The sequence below is a fragment of the Somniosus microcephalus genome, chromosome 5 (assembly GCF_052327205.1).
Source record: "Somniosus microcephalus isolate GS21.2 chromosome 5, FLI_Smic_1.0, whole genome shotgun sequence".
NCBI lineage: Eukaryota > Metazoa > Chordata > Chondrichthyes > Squaliformes > Somniosidae > Somniosus > Somniosus microcephalus.
Genome location: NC_140991.1, coordinates 283,040,469 through 283,059,155, shown reverse-complemented (window position 1 = coordinate 283,059,155; position 18,687 = coordinate 283,040,469). Strand labels below are relative to the sequence as shown.

Sequence of the window (18,687 nt, the reverse complement as noted above, 5' to 3'; positions counted from 1 at the left end):
TTAGAACTCTCAGCAGCACTCAAAGCTGAAGGCTGTCACTTTTCACAAATCGCAGCCATTCAGGTTTAAATGCCGGCTGAGTGATGCGCTCCCGACACCTACAGGAAGAAAGGCTGTTAAGGTAAGTACAGGTAAGTAAAAGTTCTTTACACACTTTAGACACACCAAACACACTTACCTTTGCACTCATGCACCCATCACTCACCTGAACACTGACATCGCGACCCCTCCAACTCCTTCAACCCGACGGCCCGCCTGCTCTAACCTGACGTGGTTTGGAGCCATCGGGAATCCCACACGACACCCTTCAAAATAGGGATTAGGCTAAAAACTGCCTGTTAACTGGTAGTTAACAGGCAGTTAATTGGCACTAATCCCTTCCCGCCTGGGGTCGGCGTGTCCCAGTGCGGGGTGGGTACCCGCCGCCTCTGAAACTTGCGTGGAGCGGGGTTTTGGGCGGGATGGTGTCGGGACCCCCGAATTCGGGATTTCCCCCCCCACACGCCTGAAACCCCGCCTGACGGCTCCAGGAAAATCGACCCCATTGAGTAGGCCTACATTCTCTAGTGTTTAGAAGAATGAGAGGTGATCTCATTGAAACATACAAAATTCTTACATGGCTTGACAGGGTAGATGCAGGGAGGATGATTCCCCTGGCTGGGGAGTCTAGAACCAGGGGTCACAGTCTCAGAATAAGGGGTCGGCCATTTAGGACTGAGATGAGAAGAAATTTCTTCACTCAGAGGGTAGTGAATCTTTGGAATTCTCTACGCCAGAGGGCTGTGGAGGCTCAGTCGTTGAGTATATTCAAGACAGAGATCGATAGATTTTTGAATATTAAGGAAATCAAGGAATATGGGGATAGTGCAGGAAAGTGGAGATGAGGTAGAAGATCAGCCATGATCTTATTGAATGGCGGAGCAGGCTTGAAGGGCCAAATGGCCTACTCCTGCTCCTAATTCTTATGTTCATACGCTATGTTCTTGACGCCAAGTTTGCTTGAAGAACACTCAATCGTGTTCTCAATCTCCTCTTCAACAAGAGTTCTGCTGGGGTATATCCAGTTGTAGTGTGCGGAGTAGTTCTGTACTTCAGCAAGAAATTTGCCAAACGTTGCTTCATGCTGAGACCGGAACAACCCTACAACACTTGCTTTTTGAGAGCTTCTTTTACTATTCTGACTGACCTTTCGGCTGCTCTGTTTGAAGCTGGATGATATGGTGGAACGAGAGTGTGTTTGATATCGTTACATTTCATGAACTCTTGGAATAGAGCATTGTCAAGAAATGAGGGCCATTGTCAGAAGCAAGCTCCTCAGGTAAGCCATGACATGCAAAGATAGACCTCAACTCATCTATGGTACATTCATTTGTAGTATTTGAACCCATGTGTTTCACTTCAATCCACTTTGAGTGACTACAAGTACCAGGAAATAATCATTTGCTTTTTCACAGAAGTCTAGATGCACTCTGAAAAGATCTACTTGGCCATGACCAGGTTTGTAGTAGAGTTTTGAGTGGTTTGTTTCTGCAATTTTGGCAAACGCTGCATTTGCTGACAAGTGATTCAAGATCACTGTCCAATCCAGGCCAGTAAACAAAACTTCTTGCAATTGATTTCATACTGACGATCCCTGGATGTTCAGTATGAAGTTCGGCCAGAATTCTATCTTTCTAAGAAGTAGGTCTCACCACTCTGTTTCCCCACTTGATACAACCTTGCTCACAAGACAATTCATTTTGATGGTTATGGAATGGTTTCAACTCTGTGTCCAGACACTGATCAGTCCATCCATTCAAGGTGTTTTCATACACATTTTTCAGCACTGAGTCCTTTTGAGCTTCATCTGCAATCTTAGTTGCATTCATGGGAAAGTCTTTGTCAACTGCACCTAGCGTGAAAATCTCACCTTCACTCCCAACACACGAGTCCTCATGTGGCAACCTGGACAAGGCATCTGCGATTACGTTTTGCTTTGAAGTGCGTGTTGCATTTGCAAAGATAATCCAGAGACTGTAAGCAGAGTTCAGTTCATGTTGCTTTTTTAATGGCTGCTCCACACACACACACTCCCAGGCAAAAGCAATCGAATACCTATACACAATACAATGATAACAGCACTATCAAACTCCATGTGCTCAGGCCAAGGCAATCGAGTACCTATCACCAATGTCAGACATAACAGTGCGATATTCAATCATGTAGTCATATTGTGACAACAACACTGCCCAACATTGCATTCTTGATGCAGCCATTGCAGGGATGGCAGATTTGGGCCCCAATATTGCTAGGAGCAGTTTGTGATCGGTTATCAGGGTAAACTTTCTGCTGATCAGGAACTGTTGGAATTTCTTGATTCCAAACACTATGGCAAGTGCTTCCTTTTCAATTTATGCGTAGTTTCTTTCACTCTTTGTGAGGGTTTGCAATGCAAACGTGATTGGTTTCTCTTGGCCGTCATCCATTACATGGCTTATGACAGCTCCCATAGCTGGAAGCATCACACGCTAACTTAAGCTCACGCTCTGTGTCCCAGTGCACAAGTAGAGCATCGCTAAAGGAACTTCTCTTACAAGCATCGTAAGCTTCCTGTTGCACTTTTCTTCACTTCCACTGGACATCCTTCCTGAGGAGCTCGTGCATGGTCGCTAACTCAGGTAAGAAACGTGCGTAGTACTGGACCATTCCAAGGAAAACCTTAACCCTGTGGTTTTGGAGCATTGATGACATCATCAACCTTTTCCTTAACTGGTTGCAAGCCATTGCATCAACTTTCAGACCAAGGTACACAACCTCGGGCTTCATAAAAGCACATTTGCTCCTTTTCAATTTGATATTGTGGGAATTCAACCTTTGAAGCACTAAATCTAACACTCCTAGATTTTCTTCCTCGCTGCTTCTTGCAGTCAGCAGATCATCTTGATTGCATGAGCAATTTGGAATTCCTTGCAAAATCTTATCCATCATAGCCTGGAAGATTTTGGGAGAGTACTTTACACCATACGGCAGCTTGGTGTATGAGTGCAGTCCCTTGCGTGTGTTGATGGTGAGACACTGTTGACTCTCTTTGTCAACATTCAGCTGAGCGTGAGCATGTGACAGGTCAAGCTTGGAGAAAACCTTTGACCCAGAGAGTGCTGCATACAAATTTTGCTATGTAGGTAATGGGTACTGCTCATCATCAACTGCTTGGTTGATAGTAACTTTGTAGTCACCACACAAGCAGTTTTGTCTGCTTTGGGCACTACCACAATCGGGGTAGCCCACTCACTTTTGTCAGTTTTTACTAGCACTCCGTTCTCTCTGAGCTTCGCTAGCTCTTCCTCCACCTGACTTTTCAACGCACAGGGGACCTGCCTTGCCTTACAATAGACAGGCTTCGCGTTAGACTTGATACGGATATGCGCGTCATACCCAGTGATGCCCTCATCACTGTCTGTGAACATGCTTTTATACTTGTTCAGCATTGTGTCGAGTTGCTTCTTTGAAGCATCTACACTGAAGGTGTTTTTCCAGTCTAGTTTTAACTTTCTCAACCAGTTTTTGCCCATGGAGGGTTGGCCTGTTCTTGTAGCTCGCTACAATAATAGGCAGCTTTACTGACTGGCCATTGTGTGGAACTGTACATTCCATTTGTCCACATGTCTCTAGGATTTCTGTGGAGTAGGTTTTTAACTCTACGGTACTCTTTGTAAGTGGTATTTGATTAAACTTACTCTCATATGTGTCCTTACTCATGATAGGGCAGTCCACCACTGTGCTTATCAATATATTGCTTGTTGACCAAAAGTTTTGTACGGAAGTCTTTCTCATGACTGCTTACATTGCTGCTAGTGGCATAGATACTGTAGATGCTTAGATCTGCAACATCAGGTGTGTTCACTTCAATATTGTGAATTCCTCCCTTTTGTTGTCACTGCTTTGTATTGCCATCAGAATGGTTCTTACTTCCCGCTTTCGATCTAGCTCTGCAAGCTGTTGAAATATGGCCTTGCTTCTGGCAGTGAAAACACATCATATTTCTGTATTGGCAGGTCTGTGGTGAGTGATTTTCATTGCAGTGATAACAATTCACTGAACTGGTCTCACCGACATGCTTTTGACCCGGTCTCACAGCTTTAGGTTTAGTGGTGGCTTTTTGACTGTAGACCTCAGCTGCACTAGTCACTTGAGTTGGATGGAGCTCCCAAGCAATCGTAGACGCCATCTCCATAGATAGGGCAATTTTGCATGCTATGTCAAACGTTAGGTTCGGAGTGTTCAGTAACTTGGACTGTGTGCGCTCATCCACCAATCCACACACAAACGTATCTCGCAACACATGACCCAAAAATGATCCGAAGTTACAATGTAAAGACAAGTTCTTAAAAGCTACAATGTACTCACTGATGGTTTCACTTTGTTTTTGGTTTCTGCTACTAAACTTATAGCTCTCTTCTATTTCTAATGGCTTTGGGTTGAAATGGTCCTCGAGTTTCTTGACAATGTCTTCAAATGATGCATCCTTCGCTTTCCCTGGTGCGAGTAGGTTTGTCAACGTTCCATAGACATCTGGCCTGATCTCTGTTAGAAAATGTGCTTTTTTACATTCATGAGTTACTTTATTTTGAGATTGAGTACTCTCATCAGCACCTTCGGTCTCAATAATGTTATTGGCCTTAAAAAACATCTCCATCCGCTCAATGTAAGAACTGAATGGTTTGTGAGCTCGGTCATACATGCCGAGGCTTCCGATGAATCCCGTAGGCGCGGCCATGATTGTCCCGATCCTATCGAACAGTGGCTCAGCATGCTACCTGTGTACCCGTGAGAATCAATGCTGCTGTTGCTGTGTATACATACACGCGACGGCGAAGCACAGACAATTCTGCATGAGCATTAACAGTAAAACATTGCAAAAATTCAGTTTAGGTGTCACAAATTCACCGTAAACTTTTCCACTCGAAGGTTGAACACTGGGTCCTTCCATGATCCCTAAAAATGGCTTTGGGATCCCATTCTCGTCACCAAATATGTATTATATGCGGGTAGAATAAATGAAGGACAGAGACACGAGTTGCTAGTTCATGTGCTTGCTTTACTAGGCCAGAGCAAACTGAGCGTGCTCATACTAAACCATGTGACAAACCATGTGATAATACATTACAAAATGTATTTTCAAATGGGGAATAATTGAGGAGGATGAGATGGGGGTGGGGAACCTAAGGAGGAAGTTGTGAAAGCTTGGCTCTGTGTCCCACCAAATTACGGATGTTGGACCTGGAGAGGATCGTTTCACTGCTTGCCTATCCAAAAAGCCTGATAGTTTAGCAGTGAGTCTGACCTTCATAAGTTTGTCAAAGCTGATTGTGAGTGGCTTACATTTCCAGATAAAACCTGGAGTGATGCAAAAGAACATTGTGAAGCGATTGGTTGAGATCTTGAATGGTAGACCCACATAGGGTTATCGTCGAAGTAGAAACAATGACAGTGTGCGAGTTGCTGATTGTTCTATCACAATTAGGTGAGCTCCTTCTTCTTTCTTCCAGGATGTAACATTGATGTTGCTGTGGGAGTGGATCTCCTCAGTCCGGTACAACTTCCGAACGCACTTGGCGGTCAGCAGAAACTGCAGATGCACCTGGACAGCATAATCGAGAGAATGATGGATCTCCGCTCCATCAGCTGCAGGGCAGGTCGCAGTCTCAACACCAGGGTGGGATTTCACATCACCAATGGAGCGAGAAGCATGCTCTTTGAGTCAAATTTTAAAAGCTTTGATTCATATGTTGTAAGGAACATGAAAAACTTTCTGTTGTCAATGGTGGACCAAACCTACTTGACTGCTGATTATCTGCTGTCGTTTTCAAAAAAATTTGAGCAAGAGTCGGGCACGAATGTGAAGGTAACATTTGATAAGTCAAGAGACAGAATGACTATCTATATGACATTATCTATGAGGATTACTTTTTTGGGAAAGTTGTCTGTAACTGACATGATTCATTTTATATGGTTTTGGCATGGGTGAATAATCTATTGGGATTGGTATTACGTGATTTCAGCTCAGAACAATAGGTCCATTGAGGCTCAAAAGAAGGAAGGAGGCCATTCTGCCCATCGTGTCTGTGCCTGCTCTTTGCTAGAGCAATCCAGGGCTGATCCCACTGCTCTGCCCTGCACAGCCCAGACAGTTAACTTTAAGATCTTCGCCATCATCTTAAAATCCACAGTTTCACCACTCCATACCTCAATGATCTCCTCTGCCTGTATATTTCTGGAATCTTCTCTACCTGTATCTTCCTGTAATCGCCTCTATCTGTATGTCCCTGTGATCTCCTCTATCTGTATGTCCCTGTGATCTCCTCTATCTGTATGTCTCTGCGATCTCCTCTATCTGTATGTCCCTGCGATCTCCTCTATCTGTATGTCCCTGCGATCTCCTCTATCTGTATGTCCCTGTGATCTCCTCTATCTGTATGTCTCTGCGATCTCCTCTATCTGTATGTCCCTGCGATCTCCTCTATCTGTATGTCCCTGCGATCTCCTCTATCTGTATGTCCCTGCGATCTCCTCTATCTGTATGTCCCTGTGATCTCCTCTATCTGTATGTCCCTGTGATCTCCTCTATCTGTATGTCACTGTAATCTCCTCTACCTATACGTCCCTGTAATCTCTTCTGTATGTCCCTGTGATCCCATCAATGATTCATTCATTTTTGTCTCTCTACAAATTGTGAAGCAAAGCTTAAGAGCTTTATGAACTTCTAGTCATGCAGGCCATTCTTGTAACCTTGAAGATTCATTATAGTGTGAAAAGAGTTATTTTTCCGTTTTCCTAGCTAATCTGTTGATCATTATCTTGTTGATTTGTGATATAAGCAACCCCTTATCTGAAAGACCTTTGGCCCCTTATTTATTCAGTCCTTGCTGACGAAAGAGATCTCTTTGCTAACAAAGCCTTTTCTTGCTAAATGTCATTCATACCCTGAAACATTCTGGGAAAAAACAACTTTGACCGCTTTATTATTTCTAGCTACAGTACAAGGCTACAAGCTAGTATAATTGAAAAGAAAGCCAAAAACATTAATCATGTGAGGTTAACCCAAATCCTCATCCTACGTACATATGCTTATAAGAATAGGGTACCTTACAGTATGCCCCTGTAATCTCTACTGTACATTCCTGTATTCGCCTCTGACTGTATATCCCTGTAATCTCTTAATCTGTATCGATTCATAGAAACTTACAGCACAAAAGGAGGCCATTCGGCCCATCATGTCTGTGCTGGCTCTTTGAAAGAGCAGTCGTGATCAGTCCCATATCCCCATTTTTTGTCCATAACCCTGTAAGTTCCTCATCCTCAAGTACCCGTCCAGCTCCTTTTTAAAATTATTTATGGAATCAGCTTCCACCATCATTTCAGGTAGAGCGTTCCAGATCCCGACAACTCTCTAAGTGAAAAAAATTCTCCTCATCTCCCCTCTAGATCTTTTTCCAGTGATTTTGAGTCTATGACCTCCAGTTATTGACCCACTCGCCAGAGGGAATATTTTCCCTATTTACTCTATCAAAACCTCTCATTACCTTGAAAACCTCTATTAGGTCACCTCTTACCCTTCCCTGTTCCAAGGAAAACAGTCCTAACTTTTCCTACCTCTCCTCATAACTGAAGTCCCTCATTCCTGGTAGCATCCTTGTAAACCTCCTCTGTACCCTTTCCTGAAATGTGGTGTCCAGAACCGCCCACAACTCCAGCTGAGGCCTAACCAGTGATTTATAAAGTTCTAGCATGACCTCTTTGCTTTTATAGTCTAATACTCTATTTATAAAACCAAGTAACCAATATGCTTTTTTGACCACCTTATCAACTTGCCCTGCCACCTTTAAGGATTTGTGTATATGGACACCAAGTTCTCTCTGCTCATCTACACTTGCCATTTATAGTATACTGGGGGAAAAATTCAGTATCGCCCCGTTTGGGGCGCCATTATCGGCCGTGCACAAAGTTTAGCGCCTGGCGCTAATTATCACCTCCGACAGCAAACTTGGTTTTTATCACCCCTGGAGGTGATTGGAGCGCTGAATCAGGTGCTTCACACCTGTCTTAAGGTGCAAAGGCTGAGGAGCGAGGCGTTACCTCAGAGCGCTGGCGAAGGAAGGAAGGGCAAATCAAAATGAACCTGCAAAGTGCTGCTCAGTACTCAAAACTCCTTCACACAGCGTTGAATCTCTCTAGAAGTCTCTCTCTCTCTCTCAGAATGCGTGGTGCAAAAATGGCACCGACAAAAAAAGGCAGGAAGCGGTCGCCTTTAAATAGCGCTCCCCCAGTCCCTTTCTGACAGCAAAACGCTCCCCTCAACCTGTCGTTGCTAGCGGCAGGCAGTAAGGCAGGGGGCGCCACTCAATGTCCGGTCCAGGACGCTAATGGGGCGTTGCGCACTTGACTGACGTCGCGATCTGCCGACGCAGGAGATCGTGGCGGTAGTGTTTAGCGCTATCGCAAAATGGCTAGTTAATTTCGCGAGCGGCGCAAACATCGCCGCGCCCGGCCGCTAGTTGCTTTGCGACCCAATTGGCGCCCTCTTAAGGCGCTAATGGGAGGCGCAAACAACTGAATTTTTCCCCCACTGTCTTTCCATATTAGTCCTCCACATCATTTCACACTTCTCCACATTGAACTCCATTTGCCATGCTTCTGCCCATTTCACCATCCTGTCTATGTCAGCCTAAAGCCTATAACTATCCTCAACATGATATACTACTTTGCCAAATTTCGTATCATCTGCAAACTTTACAATGCTACTCCTACACCTGAGTCTAGGTTGTTTATAAAAATTGCAAAGTGTAATAGACCCAAAACTGACCTTTGGAGAACACCACTGCACTGGCCTGTAGTTTCTGGATTTATCTCTCTCCCCTTTCTTGAAGAGTGGTATAACATTAGCAACCCTCCAGTCCTCTGGCACTACTCCTGTATCCAATGAGGATTGAACGATTGTGACCAATGCCTCTGCTATTTCTACCTTTGCTTCTTTCAACAACCTAGGATGCATTCCATCTGGACCAGGTGACTTACCAACTTTCAGTAATGCTAATCTTTTTAGTACATCTTCTCTATCTATTATTATCCTGTCCATAGCTTCTGTCTCCTCTTTTAGTGTAGCCTTCACATCATCCGCTTCCTCCTCTACTGTGCATCCCTGTAATCTCCTCTATCCTTATGTCCCTGTAATTTCCTCTACTTGTATCTCCCTGTGATCTCCTTTACCACTTGTACCTGTAATCTCCTCTCCCTGTATATCCCTGTAATGTCCTGTACCTGTCTATCCCTGTAGTCACCTCTATCTCTATGTATCTGTGATTTACTCTACCTGTATCACCCTGTGATCTCCTCTAATATATGTGCCTGTAATCTCCTCCATCTCTATGTCCCTGTAATCTTCTCTATCTGTATTTCCCTGTGATCTCCCCTACCTGTATAGCCCTGTAATCTCCTCTACTGTACATCTATGTGATCTCCTCTACATGTACCTCCTAGTGAATTAATTTATCTGTGCGTCAACATGATCTCCTTTACCTGTTTGTAACTGTACTCTCCACTACCTATCTCTCCCTGTGATCTCCATTATTTGTATCTCCCTGTCATACCCTCCACTTGTATGTCCCTCTAATCTCCTTTACAGTACTTTCCTGTAATCTCCTGTACCTGTATCTCCCTGTGATTTCCTCTGCTGTGCATCCCTTTGATCTCCTCTACCTGTACGACCTAGTGATCTCCTCAATCTGTAATCTCCTTTACCTGTTTGTACCTGTAATCTTCGCTACCTATATATGCCTGTGATCACCGCCACTTGTGCCTCCCTGTGATCTCCTCTACGTGTATATCCCTTTAATAATCTATTCTACCTGTGATATCCTCTACTTGTATGTCCCTGTGATATCCTCTACCTCTATATCCCTAGAATCCCCTCTACCTGTATATCCCTGGAATCTCCTCTCCCTGTATATCTTTGGAATTTCTTTGACCTGTATATCCCTGGACTTTTCTTGACCTGTACTTCTCTGTAATCTCCTCTACCTGTATATCCCTGTAATCTCCTTCCTGTGATCTCCTCCCTCTGTATCTCCCTGTGATCTCCTCCACCTGTATATCTCTGCAATCTCCTCTACCTGCATATCCTTGGATCTCCTCTATCTAGATATCCCTGGAATCTCCTCTACCTGAATATCACTGTAATGCCCTCTACCTGTATGTCACTGCGCTCACCCCACTCTCTCATAGAAACATAGAAACATAGAAGATAGGAGCAGGAGTAGGCCATTCGGCCCTTCGAGCCTGCTCCGCCATTCAATGAGATCATGGCTGATCATCCAAATTCAGTACCCTGTCCCTACGTTCTCCCCATATCCCTTGATCCCTTTAGCCTTAAGAAATATATCCAACTCTTTTTTGAATATATTTAATGAACTGGCCTCCACCGCCCTCTGTGGCAGAGAATTCCACAGGTTCACCACTCTCTGGGTGAAGAAATTCCTCCTCATTTCAGTCCTAAATGGCTTACCCCTTATCCTTAGACTATGACCCCTGGTTCTGGACTCCCCGGCCATCATAAACATCCTTCCGGCATCTAGTCTGTCCAGGCCTGACAGAATTTTCTAAGTTTCGATGAGATCCCCTCTCAATCTTCTAAACTCCAGTGAGTATAAGCTCAATCGACACAATCTCTCCTCATACGTCATTCCTGCCATCCCAGGTATCAGCCTGGTGAATCTTCGCTGCACTCCTTCCATGGCAAGAACGTCCTTCCTCAGGTAAGGTGACCAAAACTGCACACAGTACTCAAGGTGCGGTCTCACCAAGGCCCTGTACAACTGTAGCAAGACATCCTTGTTCCTGTACTCGAACCCTCTTGCTACGAAGGCCAACATATCATTTGCCTTCTTAACCGCCTGCTGCACCTGCATGCTTACCTTCAGCGACTGGTGCACAAGAACACCCAGGTCTCTTTGCACTTCCCCTTCTCCCAATCTATTGCCATTCAAATAATAATCTGCCTTCCTGTTTTTGCCACCAAAGTGGATAACCTCACATTTATCCACATTATAGTGCATTTGCCATGTTTCTGCCCAATCACCCAATCTGTCCAAATCGTACTGGAGTTTCACGACATCCTCCTCACAGCTTACCCTCCCACCCAGCTTTGTGTCGTCTGAAAATTTGGAGATATTACATCCAATTCCCTCGTCCAGATCATTAATATATATTGTGAACAACTGGGGTCCGAGGACCGATCCTTGCGGTACCCCACTAGTCACTGCCTGCCACTCGGAAAGCGACCCGTTTATTCCAACTCTTTGCTTTCTGTCCGCCAACCAGTTCTCTATCCAAGTCAATACCTTGCCCCCAATCCCATGTGCCTTAATTTTGCACGCTAATCTCTTATGTGGGACCTTATCGAAAGCCTTCTGAAAGTCCAAATACACCACATCCACTGGTTCTCCCTTATCTATTTTACCAGTTACATCCTCAAAAATTCCAGTAGATTAGTCAAGCATGATTTACCTTTTGTAAATCCATGTTGACTTTGTCTGATCCTGTCACTGCTTACCAAGTGCTCTGCTATTGCATCTTTTATAATAGATTCTAGCATTTTCCCCACTACCGATGTCAGGCTTACCGGCCTATAATTCCCCGCTTTTTCTCGACCACCTTTTTTGAATAGTGGGGTAACATTAGCTACCCTCCAATCCATGGGTACTGTTCCAGAGTCTATCGAGTTCTGGAAGATGACCAGCAATGCATCTACTATTTCCAGGGCCACTTCCTTAAGTACTCTGGGATGTAGATTATCAGGCCCTGGGGATTTATCGGCCTTTAGTCCCATCAATTTTCCTAACACCATTTCCCTACAAATACTGATTTCTTTCAGTTCCACCCTTTCTTCAGACCCTATGTTCCCCGGCATCTCTGGGAGGTTATTTGTGCCCTCCTTTGTGAAGACAGAACCAAAGTATGAATTTAGTTGGTCTGCCATTTCTTTGTTTCCCATTATAAATTCCCCTGATTCTGACTGTAAGGGACCTACGCTTGACTTCACAATCTTTTTCTCTTCACATATCTATAAAAGCTTTTACAGTCAGTTTTTATGTTCCCTGCTAGCTTACTCTCATATTCTATTTTCTCTTTCTTAATTAATCCCTTTGTCCTCCTTTGTTGAATCCTAAACTGCTCCCAATCCTCAGGATTATTGCTTTTTCTGGCCAAATTATATGTCATCTCCTTGGATCTTATGCTATCCCTAATTTCCCTTGTTAGCCACGGTTGAGTCACCTTTTTTGTTTTATTTTTATGCCAAACTGGGATGAACAAATTCTGTAGCTCATCCATTCGGTCTTTGAAAGTTTGCCATTGCCTATCCACCGTCAACCCTTTGAGTGCCATTCCCCAATCAATCCTACCCAACTCGCTCCTCAGACCATCGTAGTTTCCTCTAACCATCGTAGTTTCCTCTATTTAAATTGAGGACCCTAGTCTCTGAGTCAACTACTTCATTCTCCATCTTAATGAAGAATTCGATCATATTATGATCGCTCAGACCCAAGGGGCCTCGTACAACAAGATTGCTAATTAATCCTTTGTCGTTACATAATACCCAGTCTAAGATGGCCTGATCTCTGGTTGGTTCCTCGACATATTGGTCCAGGAAACCATCCCGTAAACACTCCAGGAATTCCTCCTCCACAGTATTGTTACTAATTTGGTTGGCCCAATCTATATGTAGATTAAAGTCACCCATGATGACTGCTGTGCCCTTATTGCACGCTTCTTTAATTTCCCTTTTAATGCCATCCCCAACCTCCGCCTTACTGTTGGGAGGTCTATATACCACTCCCACTAATGTTTTTTTCCCCTTAGTATTTCTCAATTCTACCCATACAGATTCCACATCATCAGAGCTAATATCCTTCATTACAATTGTATTAATCCCTTCTTTAACCAGTAATGCTACCCCACCCTCCCTTTCCTTTTTGCCTATCTTTCCTGAATATCGAATACCCCTGGATGTTGAGTTCCCAGTCTTGGCCATCCTTGAGCCACGTTTCCGTAATCCCAACCAAATCATATTCGTTTACCTCTATTTGCGCAGCCAATTCGTCCACCTTATTACAATGCTCCTCCCATTAAGACACAAAGGGCTAGATTTTCAGTTTAGGCAGTTTTGGGGCGCTAGCTTTAGCGCCCGCCCGAAGTTAGCGCCCGCCCCAAAGTAGCGCCCCGTTGCCGGGAATTCAGTGGCTTCGCCCTAAGAGGTTGGTGGAGCGCTAAAAGAGGCGTTCCACTACTCTCTTTAGGCGCTAAGCCGGCGGTCCAGAGGGATAGCGCCCAGGCGGGGCGCAGCACGGGTGCGGTCATTTTTGCACTGACAGCAGACCCCGTGGTGCCGACCAGCTCTTAAAGGGGGAAGGGACGAATTAGTCTGCTGCCACGCCCTGCACACTGCAGCCTTGCAAAGAGGCCTCAACACTACTGCTCAGCCCCAGGGAGTCATGGCAACGCCAGAGAAGGCCCGTCAGCGTGCCCTGCGCTTCTCAGAGGGTGATCTGGACATCATGCTCACAGCTCTGGAGGTGAGGCGCAAGATCTTGTTTCCAGACAGTGGGAGGAATCCAACCCACCACGACTACACCAAAGCCTGGAAGCAGATCGCCCAGAGGGTGACATTCACCGGCGAGGCCCCCAGGACCCACACACAATGCCGTAAGAAGTACAACGATCTGACCAGGATTGTGAGGGTGAGTAGCCTTTCCAGTCTCCTCCTCATTCTTGCATGTACACCTGACATGATGGGCAAAGGGACCTGAAAGTCCTTTTGGCCAGCCCTCAGCCAGCAGCATTGGGACAGTCATGAGCATCAAATGGCCATTCGGCACTCTACACTTTGGCCAAGCTATTCCACCATGGGAGGCAGTGCACACTACATCAGGGCTTCACTCTGTCCAAGCTATTCCACCATGGGAGGCAGTGCACACTACATCAGGGCTTCACTGCGCCCTTACAGCCCGTCCTTTCTCTTGCAGGCTAAAGTAGCGTTTAATCGCCAGGCCCGTGCCAGGGGTGGCCGCGCCAAGCTGCAGGAGCTCACTCGGCTGGAGGAGCGCGTGTGTGTGCTCATGGGAGCACGTGTGATTGTCCCCACAGCGTGCGGTGTATCCGACCCTCCACTGCCCGGCAATGGTAAGGACCTCGCCTTTTGGCCCTCTCGCGTCGCACTGGCCCATCCGAGCTATCTCCTTTGCCACTGTCCCACCAATGCGCTGAATCCCACCAGTCCTAACTCCCTCGCTGACGCCGTCTCCTCACTCTGAAGCTACTCTTGTGCATTCCTGCTTTCAGCTGGTGACGACCAGGACCCTGAGGCTGCCAGTGACAGCACCTCCAACCAGGAGGAGGAGGAGGAGCAAGCCGGACCTTCGGGGGAACAGTCACGTCCCGCAGGAGAGGAGGAAATGCTCGACACCTCCTCACTGGACGAGTGCCTGGAGGAACTGTCGCAGGGCAATGCAGCTTCTGGGACCAGTGGCGTCCAGCCACCCAGCAGCCGTGCGCGTGGCCCGCGGCCTTCCCCCCAAAGGGGGGAAGGATCAGAGGGGAGTGCTGCTGCTCGGCAAACTCGCCGTCACCAACGCGGCAAGGGTCCCCTAGTTCGGCCCCCTCCTCCCCAGCGGGAGAGTCGCGACTCCAGTCCGGACACCTTCACTTCGGAGGAGGTGCGGAAGCTCGATCAGATGGCCGACGACTCGGACCGGCGCCACACGGAGCTCATGAGCGTGGTGGGGCGCATGCCTGAGGCCATCGAGTCGCTGGCGACCAGTGTGCGCGAGTTCGGGGCAGCAACTGCCGCGACTGGCCGCATGCTAACTGATGCCGTCAAGACCCTGGCGGATGTGATGCGCGCGCACACCAGGACCAGAGGGCCACTCACTGCTGCCACACGCGCTGTCTCAGGCAGGCATCGCCAGGGCAGGCGCCGCGCTGGACCATCCCAGCAAGCCGGCCGTCGGCTGATTGCTGCGGATCCTGCAGTGCGGGCCCGGCCGAGTGCCACCGCGCCACAGCACCAGCCAGCGCATCCCAGACGCCAGCTGGCCCACATTGCACCATCCGTCGCCGCCATTCCCCCTCTGGGGCGTCAAGGGCAAGCGGCTGCAGCTGATGGTGGCCAGGCTCAGGCGCGCCACTCAGGAGACGGCCCCTCGAGGCCCAAACGCCGTGTAGGCCGCCCCCCAGTGGCATCTGGCGGAAGGGCATCTGAGCCTCAGGCGCCTTCCCCCAGCCTCGCAGCAGCCACTGGGCAGAGCTTGCGAAGGAGCAGCAGGCAGGGCAGGGGAGGCAAAATGCTGGGCAAGGTCTCGCCCTCGCGGGCCACTCAGTAGAGGGTGTGGCCAGCTTTCCTTTAATATGGCGGTGGCCATCTTTATTTTGCCCATGGTTGTGCTTTTGGAGGGCTTTTTTTTTGCGTTAGGCCGACGTTGAGGCCCGGTTTCAATAAAGGTGGAGTGGCTCCTCCCCAGTTTGTGGGAGTGAGTCGTTTGTTGGGCTTTTTGTGGGGCCCGTTTATTGTTTTTGGGGATTCATGTGGGAAGGGCTTTTCATTTTTGTTTAATAAAAAATTATCTTTATTCATGCAGTCTCCATGGTTGTTCTTCTTAGTGTTTGTTGGCTTCGCCGGCTGAGGGCTTGCGGAGCGGCTGCATTCATCTTCCCTCATGGCCCCTGGCCATTCCCTGACAGGGGGCTTAGAAGTACCGTGTAATAAGGTGGCGTCGTGCGGCCCTTGGCCCTGGTCGCTCCCTCCTGGGAACGTACTCCTGCTCCTCCTCCTCCTCCTCCTCCTCCTCCTCATGCTCCTCCTGCTCCTCCTCCTGAGGTGCTGGTCCAACGTCAGGTGGCAGTGCCTGAGTCCTGCGGATAGCCAGGTTGTGTAGCATGCAGCAAACCACCACAAATTGGGAGACCCGGTCCGGCGAATACTGGAGAGCTCCTCCGGAGCGATCAAGGCAGCGGAACCGCTGCTTGAGGACCCCAATAGTTAGCTCGATGATGTTGCGGGTGGTTTGATGGCTCTCGTTGTAGGCCTCTTCAGCAGCGGTCCTGGGCGCGCGGAGCGGGGTCATGAGCCAGGTGCACAAAGGATAGCCTTTGTCCCCGAGTAGCCATCCTCTTGGGGGAGGCTGTGCCTGGAACATGTCATGCACAGTACTCTGCCGCAGGATAAAGGCATCGTGGCTGCTGCCTGGGAAGCTGGCATTGACTGCCATGATGCGCTGCTTGTGGTCACAGACCAGCTGCACATTCAGAGAATGGTAGCCCTTCCTGTTGCGATACTGCTCGCCATGCTCCAGAGGGGCCCGCAAAGCCACATGCGTACAGTCAATGGCGCCCTGCACCAAGGGGAATTCCCCGAGTCTGGAAAATCCCAATGCGCGCTGATGCTGGCTCTCCAGGGCCATGGGGAAGGAGATGAATTGGCTTCTCCTTCTGAACAGTGCTTCGGTCACCTGGCGGATGCAGCGATGCACGCCGTACTGGGAGATGTTTGCTATGTCCCCAGCAGCGTATTGGAAGGAGCCGGTGGCATAGAAGTTCAATGCCACTGTCACCTTCACTTCCACCGACAGAGACGTCCTGCACCTGAGCTTTGGCCGCAGATCTCGGCGAAGCAGGTGGCAGATCTCTGCAATCACCCCCTTCCGGAATCGGAGCCTTTTAACACATCGCGCGGCACTCATGTTTAGGTAGGAGCGCTGCTGGCGGTATAGCCTGACTGGGTAAGGCCTACGTGGCCGACGCCTGTAGCCCCCTCTGCCTCTAGCCAGGGCTGCCCCTCTCACAATACGTCTGCGAGCCCTACGGACATGGAGCTGCAGCTCCGCGTTGGCACCCCATGCAACCCCCATCAAATCCTGGCAAACACTCTAATTTCCAAATGGCCACTTGCAGCGCTGTTGCCTGAGTCCAAAAATACCTGGCTCTTGCTGCTTGAAACCAGTTAGCTATCCTCCTTGTTGTGTCTCCAGAAATGCGTTGCACAAGACTGTTTTCTGAAATAATGGATGGCCTTTATACTGGAGAGGACGTTCCCTTTAATTAGCGCCCCCCGGGGCCCGCGCTGGTTGTGTTGCGTTCCTTTTTCCAAACGCTCCGGCCGCCCGCCGCACAATGGGGCGGTCCGACTGAAGTTTGCAATCGGGGCGGCCAAAGGGCGTTGCACGAGGATGTGACGTCATTTTCCGCGCGCGCATCCGGGCGGGCGCTAAACTTTGCGCCGGCGCTAACGGGCAACTTAATTTGGGGCGGGGCGCAAACTGCGCTGCGCCCGGGCGCTACACGCATAGCGCCCGGAAATCACTTCTCTTAAGGCGCTAACTGCTGGCGCAAGCAACTGAAAATCTAGCCCAAAGCCTTCAGGCTTGTTTTTTAACGCACTTAGACCTATTAGAATTATTATTTACTGTGGCCACGTTTGATTTAAACCGTTGATTTCTCTGACTGCCACTTTTGTTTTTCTCCTTCCTATCTTTTGCCCTACTTCTCATTCACCTCTACCTGTATCTAACCAAGGCGGATGCTCCTTCAGCCACTATGTCCTCACCTTCTTGTTGTTCCAACCTCAGATACTGAGATGGCTGTATGTGAGGAGCACTATTGGGAGTGGAACAGTTCCCCCAAAAGGGTACAGCATTCTTCGGGATTCTCATGAAAAATGTGATCACCGATAATACAGCACTATGGAACCATTCATGGGGGGTCCCGGGAAATCTTCCAATTTCCCATATTTCCCCATCTGCCCTTGATGGCAGATCTATTTTAACAAATAAAATTGTCTTTTTCTTGTGTGTGATTTTTTTAGATATTTATTTAACAAAATGTGTTTCCAGCAGTGTTTAGAATATATGCCAGTGTTTTAAATGAATACACCTAAGTTTATGTATACTTGTGCATCTATTTAAGTTGCATATCTAAAGCAGTATTATTGTGCAGTTACTTTGTACTGAGTTGGCAATGGCAGCCTGACTTTGACAGCAGCTTACTGTATCTGGGGAAGCTGTAAACCAGCTGCCAATGTTCTGGTCATGGGTTGAGGTGACTTGGCCACCCATGTAGGCAAGCAACATGGTCTTCCCAACGGCTGGAAATGAGCTTTCCTCAGCCTGTTACTGCTGGTGCTGTAAGAAGACCTACCACAAAGTAAATGCACTTAAAGGGAATGAATTCCACAGCACTCTGGTATCACAGAACTGCCCCCATTGAAAGCACTGAAACTTTCCAATCTGATGGTTCTTTTTAAACTCTCTCTTTCCAGGTGATAGTGATGTTTACAAATGGAATAGATGACAGCATGGATAGGCTCAAAGAAGCATCAGCAAGACTCCGGCTTAATGGTAACTAGCTCGGGGTTTAACCGTAATCCGGTTTTGATGATATTGGGGGATACTGTTAGCACTGAATGTTGGCATTGAACAGTGGCATTTAACGAGAAATATTCAGGGATTTTTTTTTAAAGTTAATTTTTCTATTGGGTTTCAACAACTACATCTGTAACAGATTTTAATTTCTGGTGTAGAGATTGTAATAAACAGAGGTGCATCTTCCCTCAATTTTCAGAAACCTTTGGGGCATTTGGAACAAAGAGATTCGAGTGCAGTA

General features: G+C 47.5%; 1 protein-coding gene across 1 annotated transcript in view; it reads left to right on the top strand.

The window, feature by feature from the left end:
• LOC147117770 (collagen alpha-6(VI) chain-like) overlaps positions 1–18,687 on the top strand; it is a 207,914-nt gene that overhangs the window by 82,628 nt on the left and 106,599 nt on the right. Inside the window, exons 12-13 of the mRNA XM_085989030.1 lie at positions 5,529–5,884; positions 18,344–18,422. Of these exons, the coding sequence (XP_085845156.1) occupies positions 5,529–5,884; positions 18,344–18,422 (435 nt within the window). The remainder of the gene's footprint in view (positions 1–5,528; positions 5,885–18,343; positions 18,423–18,687) is intronic.